Source organism: Haliotis asinina, chromosome 4 (genome assembly GCF_037392515.1).
Source record: "Haliotis asinina isolate JCU_RB_2024 chromosome 4, JCU_Hal_asi_v2, whole genome shotgun sequence".
In the NCBI taxonomy this organism is placed as follows: domain Eukaryota; kingdom Metazoa; phylum Mollusca; class Gastropoda; order Lepetellida; family Haliotidae; genus Haliotis; species Haliotis asinina.
In genome coordinates, this window is record NC_090283.1 from 61,125,193 (window position 1) to 61,142,513 (window position 17,321).

At 47.4% G+C, this 17,321-nt stretch overlaps 1 protein-coding gene across 1 annotated transcript; it reads right to left on the reverse strand.

Annotated features, from left to right (window-relative positions):
* Positions 1-12,231: 12,231 nt before the first annotated feature.
* LOC137281069 (uncharacterized protein F54H12.2-like) lies at positions 12,232-13,350 on the reverse strand. Its single transcript, XM_067812211.1, has one exon. The coding sequence runs from the start codon at positions 13,348-13,350 to the stop codon at positions 12,232-12,234; it is 1,119 nt and encodes a 372-aa protein (XP_067668312.1).
* Between the last annotated feature and the right edge of the window lie 3,971 nt (positions 13,351-17,321).

Consider the following 17,321-nt stretch of genomic DNA (forward strand, 5'->3'; position numbering starts at 1 on the left):
CATTTAGTCTGATTCCGACACGACGATAACGTCATGGTAAAGCTTGGATAACATTTAGTCTGATTCCGACACGACGATAACGTCATGGTAAAGCTTGCATAACAGTTAGTCTGATTCCGACACGACGATGACGCCATGGTAAAGCTTGTATAACAGTTAGTCTGATTCCGACACGACCATAACGTCATGGTAAAGCTTGTATAAGAGTTAGTCTGATTCCGACACGACCATAACGTCATGGTAAAGCTTGAATAACAGTTAGTCTGATTCCGAGACGACGATAACGTCATGGTAAAGCTTGTGTTATAGTTAGTCTCATTCCGACACGACTATAACGCCATGGTAAAGCTTGTTTGACAGTAGTCTCATTCCGACACGACGATAACGCCATGGTAAAGCTTGTATAACAGTTAGCCTGATTCCGACACGACGATAGCGCCATGGTAAAGCTTGTATAACAGTTAGTCTGATTCCGACACGACGATAACGCCATGGTAAAGCTTGTATAACAGTTAGTCTGATTCCGACACGACGATAACGCCATGGTAAAGCTTGTATAAGAGATAGTCTGATTCCGACACGACGATAACGTCATGACAAAGCTTGTACATATGTATAAGAGTTAGTCTGATTCCTACACGACGATAACGCCATGGTAAAGCTTGTATAACAGTCTGATTCCGACACTACGATAACGCCATGGTAAAGCTTGTATAACATTTAGTCTGATTCCGACACGACGATAACGCCATGGTAAAGCTTGTATAAGAGATAGTCTGATTCCGACACGACGATAACGTCATGACAAAGCTTGTACATATCTATAAGAGTTAGTCTGATTCCTACACGACGATAACGCCATGGTAAAGCTTGTATAACAGTCTGATTCCGACACTACGATAACGCCATGGTAAAGCTTGTATAACAGTTAGCCTGGTTCCGACACGACGATAACGCCATGGTAAAGCTTGTATAACAGTTAGTCTGATTCCGACACGACGATAACGCCATGGTAAAGCTTGCATAACAGTTAGTCTGATTCCGACACGACGATGACGCCATGGTAAAGCTTGTATAACAGTTAGTCTGATTCCGACACGACGATGACGTCATGGTAAAGCTTGAATAACAGATAGTCAGATTCCGAGACGACGATAACGTCATGGTAAAGCTTGTGTTATAGTTAGTCTCATTCCGACACGACAATAACGCCATGGTAAAGCTTGTTTGACAGTAGTCTCATTCCGACACGACGATAACGCCATGGTAAAGCTTGTATAAGAGATAGTCTGATTCCGACACGACGACAACGTCATGGTAAAGCTTGTATAACATTTAGTCTGATTCCGACACGACGATAAGGCCATGGTAAAGCTTGTATAACATTTAGTCTGATTCCGACACGACGATAACGTCACGGTAAAGCTAGTCTAATTCCGACACGACGACAACGTCATGTTAAAGCTTGTATAACAGTTAGTCTGATTCCAACACGACGATAACGTCATGGTAAAGCTTGTATAAGAGTTAGTCTGATTCCGACACGACGATAACGTCATGGTAAAGCTTGTATAACAGTTAGTCTGATTCCGACACGACGATAACGCCATGGTAAAGCTTGTATAACAGTTAGTCTGATTCCGACACGACGATAACGTCACGGTAAAGCTTGTATAACATTTAGTCTGATTCCGACACGACGATAACGTCATGGTAAAGCTTGTATAACAGTTAGCCTGATTCCGACACGACGATAACGCCATGGTAAAGCTTGTATAACAGTTAGCCTGGTTCCGACACGACGATAACGCCATGGTAAAGCTTGTATAACAGTTAGTCTGATTCCGACACGACGATAACGCCATGGTAAAGCTTGTATAACATTTAGTCTGATTCCGACACGACGATAACGCCATGGTAAAGCTTGTATAACATTTAGTCTGATTCCGACACGACGATAACGCCATGGCAAAGCTTGTATAACATTTAGTCTGATTCCGACACGACGATAACGTCATGGTAAATGTAGTCTGATTCCGACACGACGACAACGTCATGTTAAAGCTTGTACAACAGCTAGTCTCATTCCGACACGACGATGACGTCATCATAAAGCTTGTATAAGATTTAGTCTGATTCCGACACGACGATAACGTCATGGTAAAGCTTGTATAACAGCCTGATTCCAACACGACGATGACGTCATGGTAAAGCTTGCATAACAGTTAGTCTGATTCCGACACGACGATGACGCCATGGTAAAGCTTGTATAACATTTAGTCTGATTCCGACACGACGATAACGTCATGGTAAAGCTTGGATACCAGTTCGTCTGATTCCGACACGACGATAACGCCATGGTAAAGCTTGTGTAACAGTTAGTCGGATTCCGACACGACGATAACGCCATGGTAAAGCTTGCATAACAGTTAGTCTGATTCCGACACGACGATGACGCCTTGGTGAAGCTTGTATAACATTTAGTCTGATTCCGACACGACGATAACGTCATGGTAAAGCTTGGATAACATTTAGTCTGATTCCGACACGACGATAACGTCATGGTAAAGCTTGCATAACAGTTAGTCTGATTCCGACACGACGATGACGCCATGGTAAAGCTTGTATAACAGTTAGTCTGATTCCGACACGACCATAACGTCATGGTAAAGCTTGTATAAGAGTTAGTCTGATTCCGACACGACCATAACGTCATGGTAAAGCTTGAATAACAGTTAGTCTGATTCCGAGACGACGATAACGTCATGGTAAAGCTTGTGTTATAGTTAGTCTCATTCCGACACGACTATAACGCCATGGTAAAGCTTGTTTGACAGTAGTCTCATTCCGACACGACGATAACGCCATGGTAAAGCTTGTATAACAGTTAGCCTGATTCCGACACGACGATAGCGCCATGGTAAAGCTTGTATAACAGTTAGTCTGATTCCGACACGACGATAACGCCATGGTAAAGCTTGTATAACAGTTAGTCTGATTCCGACACGACGATAACGTCATGGTAAATGTAGTCTGATTCCGACACGACGACAACGTCATGTTAAAGCTTGTATAACAGCTAGTCTGATTCCGACACGACGATAACGTCATGATAAAGCTTGTATAAGATTTAGTCTGATTCCGACACGACGATAACGTCATGGTAAAGCTTGTATAACAGCCTGATTCCGACACGAGAATAACGTCATGGTAAAGCTTGCATAGCAGTTAGTCTGATTCCGACACGACGATGACGCCATGGTAAAGCTTGTATAACATTTAGTCTGATTCCGACACGACGATAACGTCATGGTAAAGCTTGTATAACAGTTAGCCTGATTCCGACACGACGATAACGCCATGGTAAAGCTTGTATAACAGTTAGTCTGATTCCGACACGACGATAACGCCATGGTAAAGCTTGCATAACAGTTAGTCTGATTCCGACACGACGATGACGCCATGGTAAAGCTTGTATAACAGTTAGTCGGATTCTGACACGACCATAACGTCATGGTAAAGCTTGAATAACAGTTAGTCAGATTCCGAGACGACGATAACGTCATGGTAAAGCTTGTGTTATAGTTAGTCTCATTCCGACACGACAATAACGCCATGGTAAAGCTTGTTTGACAGTAGTCTCATTCCGACACGACGATAACGCCATGGTAAAGCTTGTATAACAGTTAGCCTGATTCCGACACGACGATAACGCCATGGTAAAGCTTGTATAACAGTTAGTCTGATTCCGACACGACGATAACGCCATGGTAAAGCTTGTATAACAGTTAGTCTGATTCCGACACGACGATAACGCCATGGTAAAGCTTGTATAACATTTAGTCTGATTCCGACACGACGATAACGTCATGGTAAATGTAGTCTCATTCCGACACGACGACAACGTCATGTTAAAGCTTGTATAACAGCTAGTGTCATTCCGACACGACGATGACGTCATGATAAAGCTTGTATAAGATTTAGTCTGATTCCGACACGACGATAACGTCATGGTAAAGCTTGTATAACAGCCTGATTCCGACACGACGATGACGTCATGGTAAAGCTTGCATAACAGTTAGTCTGATTCCGACACGACGATGACGCCATGGTAAAGCTTGTTTGACAGTAGTCTCACTCCGACACGACGATAACGCCATGGTAAAGCTTGTATAACAGTTAGTCTGATTCCGACACAACGACAGCGTCATGGTAAAGCTTGTATGACATTTAGTCTGATTCTGACACGACGATAACGCCATGGTAAAGCTTGTATAACAGTTAGCCTGATTCCGACACGACGATAGCGCCATGGTAAAGCTTGTATAACAGTTAGTCTGATTCCGACACGACGACAACGCCATGGTAAAGCTTGTATAACAGTTAGTCTGATTCCGACACGACGATAACGTCATGGTAAATGTAGTCTGATTCCGACACGACGACAACGTCATGTTAAAGCTTGTATAACAGCTAGTCTGATTCCGACACGACGATAACGTCATGATAAAGCTTGTATAAGATTTAGTCTGATTCCGACACGACGATAACGTCATGGTAAAGCTTGTATAACAGCCTGATTCCGACACGAGAATAACGTCATGGTAAAGCTTGCATAGCAGTTAGTCTGATTCCGACACGACGATGACGCCATGGTAAAGCTTGTATAACAGTTAGTCTGATTCCGACACGACGATAACGCCATGGCAAAGCTTGTATAACAGTTAGTCTGATTCCGACACGACGATAACGTCATGGTAAAGCTTGTATAACAGTTAGTCTGATTCCGACACGACGATAACGTCATGGTAAATGTAGTCTGATTCCGACACGACGACAACGTCATGTTAAAGCTTGTATAACAGCTAGTCTGATTCCGACACGACGATAACGTCATGATAAAGCTTGTATAAGATTTAGTCTGATTCCGACACGACGATAACGTCATGGTAAAGCTTGTATAACAGCCTGATTCCGACACGACGATAACGCCATGGTAAAGCTTGTATAACAGTTAGTCGGATTCCGACACGACGATAACGCCATGGTAAAGCTTGTATAACAGTTAGTCGGATTCCGACACGACGATGACGTCATGTTAAAGCTTGTATAACAGTTAGTCTGATTTCGACACGACGATGACGCCATGGTAAAGCTTGTATAACATTTAGTCTGATTCCGACACGACGATAACGCCATGGTAAAGCTTGTATAACATTTAGTCTGATTCCGACACGACGATAACGTCAAGATAAAGCTTGTATAACAGTGATCAATGAAACACCTGAAATTCCGTAAATGTCATCTGACTACTTTCAGCTAGCTCGGCGAAATCTCAGCACAGGTCCTAGTTACGCACGTAGTGCAGATAAAAATTAACGAGAAAATCTGAATTAATAAAAAAAATTACATGTCTGTACAGAAAGCAGATTCACGAATCTGACATTGGAATGAGCTGTTTGATAAGTGCATAAGTACTTTCATGGATACACGTGAATCTATTTCACGTTCTCAGTCAGTTTCCGGTTTGTATGTAAAAAGAAACTGATTTGCACGAAACCTACCAGGACTACGAGGGTTGGCTGAAAAGTTCTCTGCCTGAGTGGTTTTTCTCCCCACCAGGTAGAGACAGGTGTTTGCCACCAATGAGGACAATCATTTAGTGAATCATAGACACAAGAACTACAAACGTACTAATAGTTTTATCTCAACTACAGCTCTTTTGGTAAACCTACCCTCTGAAATCATCAGAAATGGACAAAACGGAATACAGGGCAGTCATCAAGTACTTGCAAAAGAAAGGGATGTCCCCAACACAGACACATGCTGACATGGTCTCCACTCTAGGGGATGATGCTCCTTCATTTTCCACAGTAAAGAAGTGGGCTGCAGAATTTAAGCGTGGCAGACAAAGCCTTGATGATGGCCCACGCTCAGGAAGGCCTTCAACCGCAACCACTCCAGAAAACATCACGCGAGTGCTCGATATGTTGATGGATGATCGACGATTGACTACTCGACATATTGCTAGCGTAGTGGGCATCTCTCATGAGAGGGTTGAGCATATTATCACCAACGAATTATGACTAAAGTTTCTGCAAGATGGGTGCCAAAGCTCTTGACAGCAGAACAGAAACGTGTCAGGTTCCAGACGTCCCATGACAATTTGCGTCGTTTTGAAGCAGATCCCGATGATTTTGTGGCACGATTTGTAACCATGGATGAGACCTGGATACATCACTTTCAACCAGAAACAAAACTACAGTCAAAACAGTGGAAGCATCCTGATTCACCAGCTCTGAAGAAAGCCAAGTCTGTTCCTTCAGCTGGAAAGGTGATGGCATCAGTCTTTTGGGATTCCAGGGGTATTCTGCTCATTGATTATCTTGAAAAAGGTCAAACTATCAACGACAGATACTATGCTGATCTACTGAACCAGTTGTGAGAAGCAATCGAAGCCAAACGACGAGGGATGATCGCTAAAGGTGTCCTCTTCCACCAAGACAATGCGCCTGTTCACAAATCGGTGGTGGCCATGTCAACAATCCGCGATTGTGGCTTTGAACTCATTGACCATCCTCCTTATTCACCTGATTTGGCTCCTTCTGACTTCCACCTGTTCCCCAAAATGAAAAAGGAACTCGTCGGTCGCCATTTTGCAAGTAATGATGACGTCATTTCCGCTGTGACTGATTTTGTTAGGGTAGCTGTAGAAGATTTCTTCCTGACCGGGATTCGGGCCTTGCAACATCGCTGGCAAAAGTGTGTGAACTTGGAAGGGGACTATGTAGAAAAATAAATTACAAACGTGGACTTTTTTTCACAGTGAGGCTTAGAACCTTTCGGCCAACCCTCGTACTACATCGGGGAAATATCCACGTCCTGCTTCAGTGTCGTGTCCAGAAGTAAAACATAAATGTTTTCACTGAGATAATCCAGCATTTCACATCTTGTTTTGGGTGTTAAAGAATCTGCTTTCATTTCATAAACTGAACCCACTGAGGTGTATCTACATTTGTGACCACATTGTTCAGGAACAATGCCCCGTGGATCAAGGACTGACGTTTGTGGCCACATTGTTTTGGAACAATGCCCCGTGGATCAAGGACTGACGTTTGTGGCCACATTGTTTTGGAACAATGCCCCGTGGATCAAGGACTGACGTTTGTGGCCACATTGTTTAGGAACAATGCCCCGTGGATCAAGGACTGACGTTTGTGACCACATTGTTTTGGAACAATGCCCCGTGGATCAAGGACTGACATTTGTGACCACATTGTTCAGGAACAATGCCCCGTGGATCAAGGACTGACGTTTGTGGCCACATTGTTTTGGAACAATGCCCCGTGGATCAAGGACTGACGTTTGTGGCCACATTGTTTTGGAACAATGCTCCGTGGATCAAGGACTGACGTTTGTGGTCACATTGTTTAGGAACAATGCCCCATGGATCAAGGACTGACGTTTGTGACCACATTGTTTTGGAACAATGCTCCGTGGATCAAGGACTGACGTTTGTGGCCACATTGTTTAGGAACAATGCCCCGTGGATCAAGGACTGACGTTTGTGACCACATTGTTTTGGAACAATGCCCCGTGGATCAAGGACTGACGTTTGTGACCACATTGTTTTGGAACAATGCCCCGTGGATCAAGGACTGACGTTTGTGGCCACATTGTTTAGGAACAATGCTCCGTGGATCAAGGACTGACATTTGTGGCCACATTGTTTTGGAAACAATGCTCCGTGGATCAAGGACTGACGTTTGTGGCCACATTGTTTAGGAACAATGCCCCGTGGATCAAGGGCTGACGTTTGTGACCACATTGTTTAGGAACAATGCTCCGTGGATCAAGGACTGACGTTTGTGGCCACATTGTTTTGGAACAATGCCCCATGGATCAAGGACTGACGTTTGTGACCACATTGTTTAGGAACAATGCCCCGTGGATCAAGGACTGACGTTTGTGGCCACATTGTTTAGGAACAATGCCCCGTGGATCAAGGACTGACGTTTGTGACCACATTGTTTTGGAACAATGCCCCGTGGATCAAGGACTGACGTTTGTGGCCACATTGTTTTGGAACAATGCCCCGTGGATCAAGGGCTGACGTTTGTGACCACATTGTTTTGGAACAATGCCCCGTGGATCAAGGGCTGACGTTTGTGACCACATTGTTTAGGAACAATGCCCCGTGGATCAAGGACTGACGTTTGTGACCACATTGTTTTGGAACAATGCCCCGTGGATCAAGGACTGACGTTTGTGACCACATTGTTTTGGAACAATGCCCCGTGCATCAAGGACTGACGTTTGTGACCACATTGTTTTGGAACAATGCCCCGTGGATCAAGGACTGACGTTTGTGACCACATTGTTTTGGAACAATGCCCCGTGGATCAAGGACTGACGTTTGTGGCCACATTGTTTTGGAACAATGCCCCGTGGATCAAGGACTGACGTTTGTGGCCACATTGTTTTGGAACAATGCCCCGTGGATCAAGGGCTGACGTTTGTGGCCACATTGTTTTGGAACAATGCCCCGTGGATCAAGGACTGACGTTTGTGGCCACATTGTTTTGGAACAATGCCCCGTGGATCAAGGACTGACGTTTGTGACCACATTGTTTTGGAACAATGCCCCGTGGATCAAGGACTGACGTTTGTGACCACATTGTTTTGGAACAATGCCCCGTGGATCAAGGACTGACGTTTGTGGCCACATTGTTTTGGAACAATGCCCCGTGGATCAAGGACTGACGTTTGTGGGATAGTGCTGTAAGAAAAGAAAACTAAATGATCACGATTCTTTTCTGAGATTGTAAATTTCACACAAGGGTACTCCGAAACGTTGTGTCCCCCAGAAAAAGAAGTTGACATCCATGAATTGTAGCTTTATTTATGTATAACTTTAAATGTCTAAGACTGAATCCTTTGAGGTTCTGAGAATCCATATGGTATTGATCCAGCTTGTCTCCAACACTTCCTGTATACATACATGCGTACGTACGTACCCGCATACATACATACATACATACATACATACATACATACACACACACACACACACACACACACACACACACACACACACACACACACACACACACACACACACACACACACACACACACACACACACACACACACATACACACACATACATACATACATACATACATACATACATACATACATACATACATACATACATACAATGTAGAATGTCCTTCCTCCACAGTTTCTTAGGTTATTGTTAATTGAACGGTACATTTGCGGGACCCATATACGATGTACGTTTATCTGTACGGACTTTTGTGGCAGCTTTGCAATCTAATACAAAACCGGAATGCCTTTGTGCCATGCCTTTAAACCAAACCCCAGTAGTTCAGAATGGTTTGGGGAGATTTCTTCCTGTCCTTACATGTACCATAACGAGATCGGGTGATCAAGCTCGCTGACTTGGTTGACACATGTCATTGGTTCCAGATTGTGCAGATCGATGCTCGTGCTGTTGATCACTGGATTGTCTAGTCCAGACTCGATTATTTACAGAACGCCGCCACATTGCTGGAATATTGCTGAGTGTGACGTAAAACTAGGCTCACTCACTCACTTAAGTCGATTCATTCACTCACTCACTTGTCCTTCCATACAGAACAGTAGTGAACAGTGTCTCCCTGGGGTCTTTCGATTGTTCTCGGTCACGTGACCCCCATGGTGACGTCATTCGATTGTTCTCGGATGACGTCATGAGTTGGTGTGTACGGGGTGTGACGTCATTTGATTGTTCTAGGATGACGTCATGAGTTGGTGTGTACGAGGTGTGACGTGGTCGTTAGCAACGGGGGTGTTGCTAAGCAACGGTGGTTTGTGCGCGCGATTTCGCGTGATCTCGCGTGATCTCGCGAGAAGGAAGCGTGTTTCAAGATGGCGGCAGACGGACGGCACGGCACGGGACGGGACGAGGGAAGGGAAGGGAAGGGAAGGGAGGGAGAGGGGGAGAGAGGGGGAGAGGAGAGGGGGAGGAGGGAAGAGTGAGTGGAACGACGGCGATGGGGGATGGGATGGGGATGCATCGTGTTTCAAGCAGTCTTTAGGGAGCATGTGGGTGGCCCTGAAAAGGGCCGTGAGGTGTGGATGCTTCACAGTCAGCATCGGCAGATGAGTTGGAGTCCTCGGAAAACATATTTGCCGGGACAAATGTCATCGTGGAGGGATTGCGTTCCTTTGGGGACACCCCCACCACAATAGAGACATACGTAAAACTTGGCTGTGGGGACGACATCGTATCGATCGGATGGACGGGCTTTCAAACAGGTAGGGCACATGATGAATCGCCATTGGTCTGCTAATTCTTGTAATGGCACCATTTCCGTGTTGGCTGTTTTCTTGGCTGTAGTGCCTGTTCTCGCGGTGGTTGTTGTTGTTGTTGGTGGTGGTGGTCGCGCTGTCATGCCAGCTCCCGTCGTTCCGTCGTCGTCGTCGTCGCCACCGTCTTCAATCTTGATGGTCGGTTCTAGTGGTGGTGAGGGTGTGGTGGTGGTGGTGGTAGGAATGAGGGGCGTTGTCCCTTCTTTCTCTTCTTCTTCCTTCTTCGGGCTGCACCGGAGACACTGTTTTCGTCCACAGTTTCTTCGGTAAGGGGTTGGTCGATCCATTTTCACTTTACGTGTATCCATATCTTCGTCACACACACAAGGAGTCGGCGATATGTGAGGGTGACTAGTCATGGCCACGTTTATATAGCCTCGACGACGTCACAGCCGTGACGTCGTGCTTGCACGTGAGATCGTGACATCATCATGGCGCGTGAGGTCGTGACGTCATGGTCGTGAGGTGTTGTCTTGTGATTGGCTGAGTTCTGTTATATAAGATGAGGAGGAAGACGACAGCGGACAACCATGGAAGAAAACTGGGATCTAAAACTGATATCCGTGGAGACACCCCCACCATCGCCAGCGCCCATCCCTCCACCACCACCGGCTTTTCCATCATGGCGACACTTGCCAGCTTGGCAGTGTCGCCAATGCCAGGGAGGGTTGCCCGTGTATTGCAAGGGCACGAATGACTACAGCGGGACTTTTCAATGTGTGTATTGCGGCACGGTGTTGAAAGATACTTATCATCGCCGGCTGACTCACGGGGCCAAGTGCCCCGTGAAAACCAAGATAACCATTCACCCGTGCCAGTGCATGATACCGCCCCTGTGGTCGTTGTGATCATCACAACGGAAAAAAACGGCCCTTTTCAGGGCCATCCAACTTTCTCTAAAGAATGCTTTCATGCTATGACAATCATAACAAGACATGTGTGTTGGTTTTTTTCAACGTTTTATTTCCCCCGCTAACAAGAACCATGGTGACAAAAGAGTCAGGATTAGGGGCGTCCCTGATCTTTTGTTTACAAACGGTAGGAACTCGAACATGAAGAGAACATCATAACATCAGAACCATAAGAACAACATGTTTGACAGGGCTGTGGATCCTGGACGTCGTTGTTGTTGTCTGGTAGGCGTGTGAGTTGAAACCAGCGTTTCACACGTTCTTCATTGACGAGGGTGTTGAAGGGATCAAACTGTTCCATCACGTCGTCGAAAGTCCATCCACGGGCACGATGAGCCAGGACAAACAGGCAGTACATTCCGCAAGAGCTACTGAACCAGGGTTGAAGCGAATTCACATTCCACCGCTGCGCGAGCCATCCTGTGTAGGCCATGACATGCCGAACGTCTGGATGCAGTTGGGTGGGATCACTTATAGAATACCTTGGTCCATAGTAGTGGGTAGGGACGCCATAACTGTCAAAGTACTCAAAGACACCCGGTGCTGGACGATACACGCACACCCAGTGTTGTCCCGGGAGATGACTAGGGTCCGTGTTGACGATGTAAGCTTTAGGATAAGGTCCGTGTCGTTCACTTAGCACAGTGATGGCAAAGTGATCTCGGGCAAAAGTCCCTTGGTAAAGGGGTCGCAGCAGGGGGTCCTGTTGGACGTAGGCGTTCAAGTCCTTGGTCGTCAATCCATCCATCCTTAGACCGTGTGTCGTGGGTAGTTATGACCTTCGTCTGCTCCCAGATCTTCCGTCAAATCCACCACCCACAGGGTGAATCCGTTCCTGAACTCGTCTAGGGTGAGGTTGCAGGGATGTTCTTGCCACAGGTGTCCCGTGTTGCGAAACAGGTTCATGTACAACTGTTTGAGCGAACCACTGTTGTTCTGAAAGTCACTTTTGATTTCTGTGCCATGCACGTCCTGGCCATTGAGTTTCAGTTTGAGACTGGTCACGTTGTTGTGTTTGAAATGGAAGGGGGTTCTTTTCCTTGCTACCGGCAAAAGCATCGTTGTCCACCAGTTTGGGCAGTTGTCCTCCCACCAGTTGATCTTTGTGGAAATCGCGCCCTCCTCCTGGAATGTTGTGAGCCGTGACTTGGACTCGGGTCAAAGGATATTTGGCCGTGACTCCTGGTGACATGTGTTTCACGTGCTGTTCCCGTATGGCAGGATCGATGTTGACTTGGCGTACGTAAAACTCGGCTTTGGTCAGTTCAAATCGACATTCCACATCTCCAGCACTCATCAAGTAGAAATCACTCGGGCTCGGAATCAGTTCTAGTTTCATGGGGACGCCATCCACCAGGTACCGGTCTTGGAGAAACAGGTCACAGTGGAGACGTCCTGTCAGTTCCACTTCTCGGGTGGGTAAAATGACCCGCCGTCGTGCGACGAGTCCTGCATTGACATTCTGAGCGACGGCATTGAAGTCATCCATTTTTCCAGCTTCATCGGTGTACCATCCTGGGCACTGGAGATGCGTCCCTTTGGCTGCCTTCCCATAACTCAGTAACGTTTCCAAATAGGCTCGGTAGGGATAGGTTCCCATGGAGGGGGTGATTTCCAACTGGTTGTGTCCCACTTGCACACGCACTTCTCGAAAGAGGGAATGCATCATGTTGTTCACCGTGGACATGACGAGTCGGTCATCCCCATCATGAGTGGCATCCGTGCCATCGGTATTCTTGATTTTGAGGCAGATGCGAAGGTAACACTGATTCAAATCGATGTACGCATTCACAGGGTTGGCAGTGTTAAACTGGAGGGGACCCGCCACCGAAGGGGGTGCCAGAGGACTGTATCGAATCCACTGACCCTCTTGAACTGACGTCACCACAGGAGGAACCGAAAAGAGATCCAACTGTGACTTGGCACATTCACAAGCATCCCGGCGCATCATCTTGACAGGTCTGCCCAACAGGTCTTGACAGGTTCGTGTCTGGTGTTGAACTGACCCTTGTTCATGGGAATGATCCTTTTTTATGTCAAGTCCAATGTCACAAAGTTCCATGACGACTCAAAACAAAGCTTGGCGTTTTTGTTGTTGTTTCTTCTTCTTCTTCTTCTTCTTTATGGGACCAGATGACGGATTTCGTTTTCTTTTGTGTGCCGGTGATGACTGTGACTGCAAGGTGGTCAGTAAGGCCTGTTTTCCATGATGTTTCAAACTGTCCCGTACACTACGACGGCCAGAACGAATATCTTGCACTAAGCCTGGCAGCATCTTCACACCGGTTTTGAGAGCCGATTTTCCCACCGTCTTCAGCATGGAGAGGGCTGAACGGCCCAAGCTTCCCAAGATGCTTCCGAGACCTCTCCCGCGTTGATGAATGCGACCTCGGTACGCGGCTAAACCTCGTCCTTGTTGTTGTAGGCCACCCAAGCCGGTGCTGCACCGGTGTCGGATACACTGATGTCCTACCATGTCAGTACGTGCCCAGACGACGGGGACGGAAATGGAGTGTCACGATGGTCTTCCCACTCTGGAATGGCACGGGTCGTCCTATGTCATCCATTAAATAGATTTGAATGGCATCCGTGGTTCCCTGGCGCAATCCCATGTAGCGTACATGCTGGGGAGTTTTCATCATGACGCTGTCTTCCATCATTCGACGAGATACGGGAACATACATCAGTAAGGGAGCCATGGTATCCCCACATCCGAGTAGACGTACACCGTATCAAAGCCAGCCAGATGGTCGGCTTCCTGTTCCCCCACCACAAGAGGACGGTCAAACACACTCACTTGGACAGGGTAAGTGGAGACTTGACTTATTTCCTCTGCTTCGTCGACCACGGGGAGTTGCATGAATCCGAGCATGCGTACCAAGGAAACAGGCAACACCAGTTGCGTGGTGTAGGCAGACCTGATGGCATCGTGGTCTGGTTGGGAGGCTGTTTTGCAGGAAGAACCCGAGATGGCCCTGCACATGTCTTTCGGTGTGGGAGCATAAAAGTTGACGTGCGTTGGGCCGCGCATTTCAAATCGGAGTTCTTCTTTGGGGTAGTTCACGGTGACTGTGTAACGACCTCTGGCATCCGACTGGTACACATTAGCTGTATGCTTTTCCAGCAATCGTGCACAGGCACGCTGAAGCAGGATGTTCAGTCTCTGGACCAGTTATCGAGCGGAATACACGCCTTCGGGAATGATCACCTTTTCGCTGACGGCTCGGATGATGCCTGAGGTCTCTTCGGTCACGGTCGCATCCGGTGCTCCTGAACTGTAAATCCTGGTCAACCGTTCCAAGTTGATGCGAAGCACAAACCAGTTGAAGGGGTACGACACGTTGTACCACGTCATGGGAAAATGAAGTTCACTGACGCCCACTTCCCACTCTTGACGATTCACTTGAATGGGAAAGGGGAGTTTGACTTCGTAATGGTTCACCTTGTTGTCGGGATGAACATCCATGGACGCATCGCTGGGTAAGGTGACGTAAAAGTCCCGCTTGGAGGAAAACAAGGACATGGCCATCCTTGCGCTTAGGGAACCAGACTGGACACGGAGGGAGTCGAAGATGCGGTAGCGGCAGCAGGAGCAGAAGAAGAAGAAGTCAACGATGACGGCGACGATGATACCAACGTGGGTTGTGGGAGCAAGTATCCCAACGAACTGGCCAACAACGCTGTCCACAACTGTTTCTCACCGTGATCCAATGCCAACTGAACCATGCTCATGACGACCACGCCATATATCAGCAACACTTGGGAGAAAAACACCACTTCACTGCGTGGCAAGTCCATGCCAAAACAACACCAACGTGAGGAGGAGGAGGAGGAAGCCTTGTTGTTGTTCTCCTTGCACCTGAGCCTGGGTTCGCTCTGCATGATTGGGCAGGGAGTATGACCCAAATGACGGTGACAGAGGGATGTCACCCTTATTTAAAAGACCAAATGAGCTGCAGGGATCCATGAATCGAAGCTGGCCGGGTAACCTGACCACCTCACTAACACTTCGTCCTTCTTTTGACGCCGTCGACGTTTCAAGACCTGATCGACTTTGTACACGTCATCCGTTTTCTGAATGGGTTGTAGTTCCTCGGGGTAAAAGGTGCCTTGGAGCACTTCTCCATGATCATCTTTCACTCGGTAGACAGGAGGCACACGCCCTTTCACGACGCGATCCACGGTGAACAATTCGCTGGTCCAGTTGGGAAGATACCCTTTGTCAAAGGTCCCTTTGGTCTTGTTCAAGCGAACACGGGTCCCAGGTAACAAGAGAGAATGCTGGTGTTGACGGTGCTTCTGCTTCTGCTGACGTTGCTTCTGCCGTTCCTCCTTCTGACGCTCCATGTGATCCAACACCCGAATTCCGTCGTAAGGGTTGTGGGGATGCACATCCACGGGTCGCTGTCCGATCGTGCGATGAATGCGATGATTGTAGGCATGCATCAGCTGGGGTAAAGGTAGTGACGTGTTCCATGTTGGGTGAAATAACGCCACATACGGTTTTTCAACGTTCTTTGAAAACGTTCCACCACCGAGGCTTTGGTTTCTGGGTTTTGGCTGGTGTAGAAATGAATGTCCTGTTTCTTGAGGAAGGCTTGCAAAGGTTTATTGACAAATTCGGTCCCTTTGTCCGTCTGCAACATGGAGGGCACACGTCCTTCAGCTTGTTTCAGGATTCGTTGAAAGGCTTCGATCAACGTGGTGCCGGTCTTGGACTTCATGGGTTGCACCCAAGCCATTTTGGAGAAGACATCGATGACACACAGCAGATACCGGTAACCTTGGTTCTCTTTCTGATAGGCGAGGAGGTCGCTCAAATCGGCTTGCCACAATTCGTCCACGCCGCTCACACGGTAATGATCCCTGGAAAACGATCGTCGGGCAGGTTTGTGCAAGGTGTACGTGTCCTGGGTTTTCAACCATTGTCGAACCTGATGTTGCGTGAGTGGGGGTTTCCCCTTCTGGGATTTCCCCTTCTGGTGTTTCCCTTTCTGGGATTTCCCCTTCTGGGATCCCACGGCTTGCTGTTTGACTGCTGCTTGCCACAAACCACGCCACCCTCCATAGCCTGCCGGATGTTTGGGATCGTAATAAGTATGGTGAAGCCATCGTGCCCAGGCAGGCGACAAAGAGGAGGAGGAGGACTTGCTGCTGTTGTTGTTGTTTCTCTTGGGACGTCTCATGCTAACACTGTTGTAAATGTCACCCTCTGCTCTCTTTTATGATTAAAAGTCAATCCATTGACGCACTCGGTTCAGAGGGGAAGAGGGAGTCTCTGTCTCCTTCTTCTTCTTCTTGACGCCAGCAAGATTCGATTGAGGTGGTGTTAAAAACAAGGCTTCTCCTCCTGGACGTTTGACAGGGGTGTCAGGTGGTGTTGCCTGTCGTGTGCCAGGTTGCTGGGTGGTGGATGCTGATCCTTTTGTTTTCATCATCCAGGACCAACGGAGAGGGTTGCCAATCAGTTCATGAGGGACGTTGCTGGAAGCGAGATACTGAGCCAGAACGTTCCAACCCCGTGGAGGATCTGCTTTGGTACGTTGTCGCACCAGATCATTGATGAGATCCACCATGTGAGTCCCAGGCATGGGTTCCCCTTCCACCACGAATTGACCGTTTTCATTCCAACCCAAGTCAGGATGGGCTTGTATCCGTGCCAGCAACTGTTTGGCCTTGGCTTGCAGCGTTTTAGGAATCGTTTGCACCACGTCATTCAGAATGAGGTCAGAGGAGGAGGAGGAGGAGGAGTGTTCTGAAACAAAAGAATAAAAAAACCAACATGAGTCAGTGACTCTGTAACCGGCTTCGCGCTCTCCATGCTTAGGATGACAGCTCTCTTAGTCTTGAGACTTGTAGACCTAAGACTTCTAGGCGACCTCTACACAGGCCAGAGTGTAACTCAGTAAGTAAAACCGTACTTACGGGGAGCAGCTAGGAGAGGGGGAGTCCCTCCTTTCCCGAGGGGTGTTGTTCCTTCCTGACTGGTGTTGGCAGGGATTCCGTTCCATGGTTGCGTGTGGCTGGTGCGTC

What these genes read in the sequence shown, in the direction of transcription:
- LOC137281069 (XM_067812211.1), bottom strand. Translation starts at nt 13,350, where the DNA reads ATGGAACTTTGTGACATTGGACTTGACATAAAAAAGGATCATTCCCAT.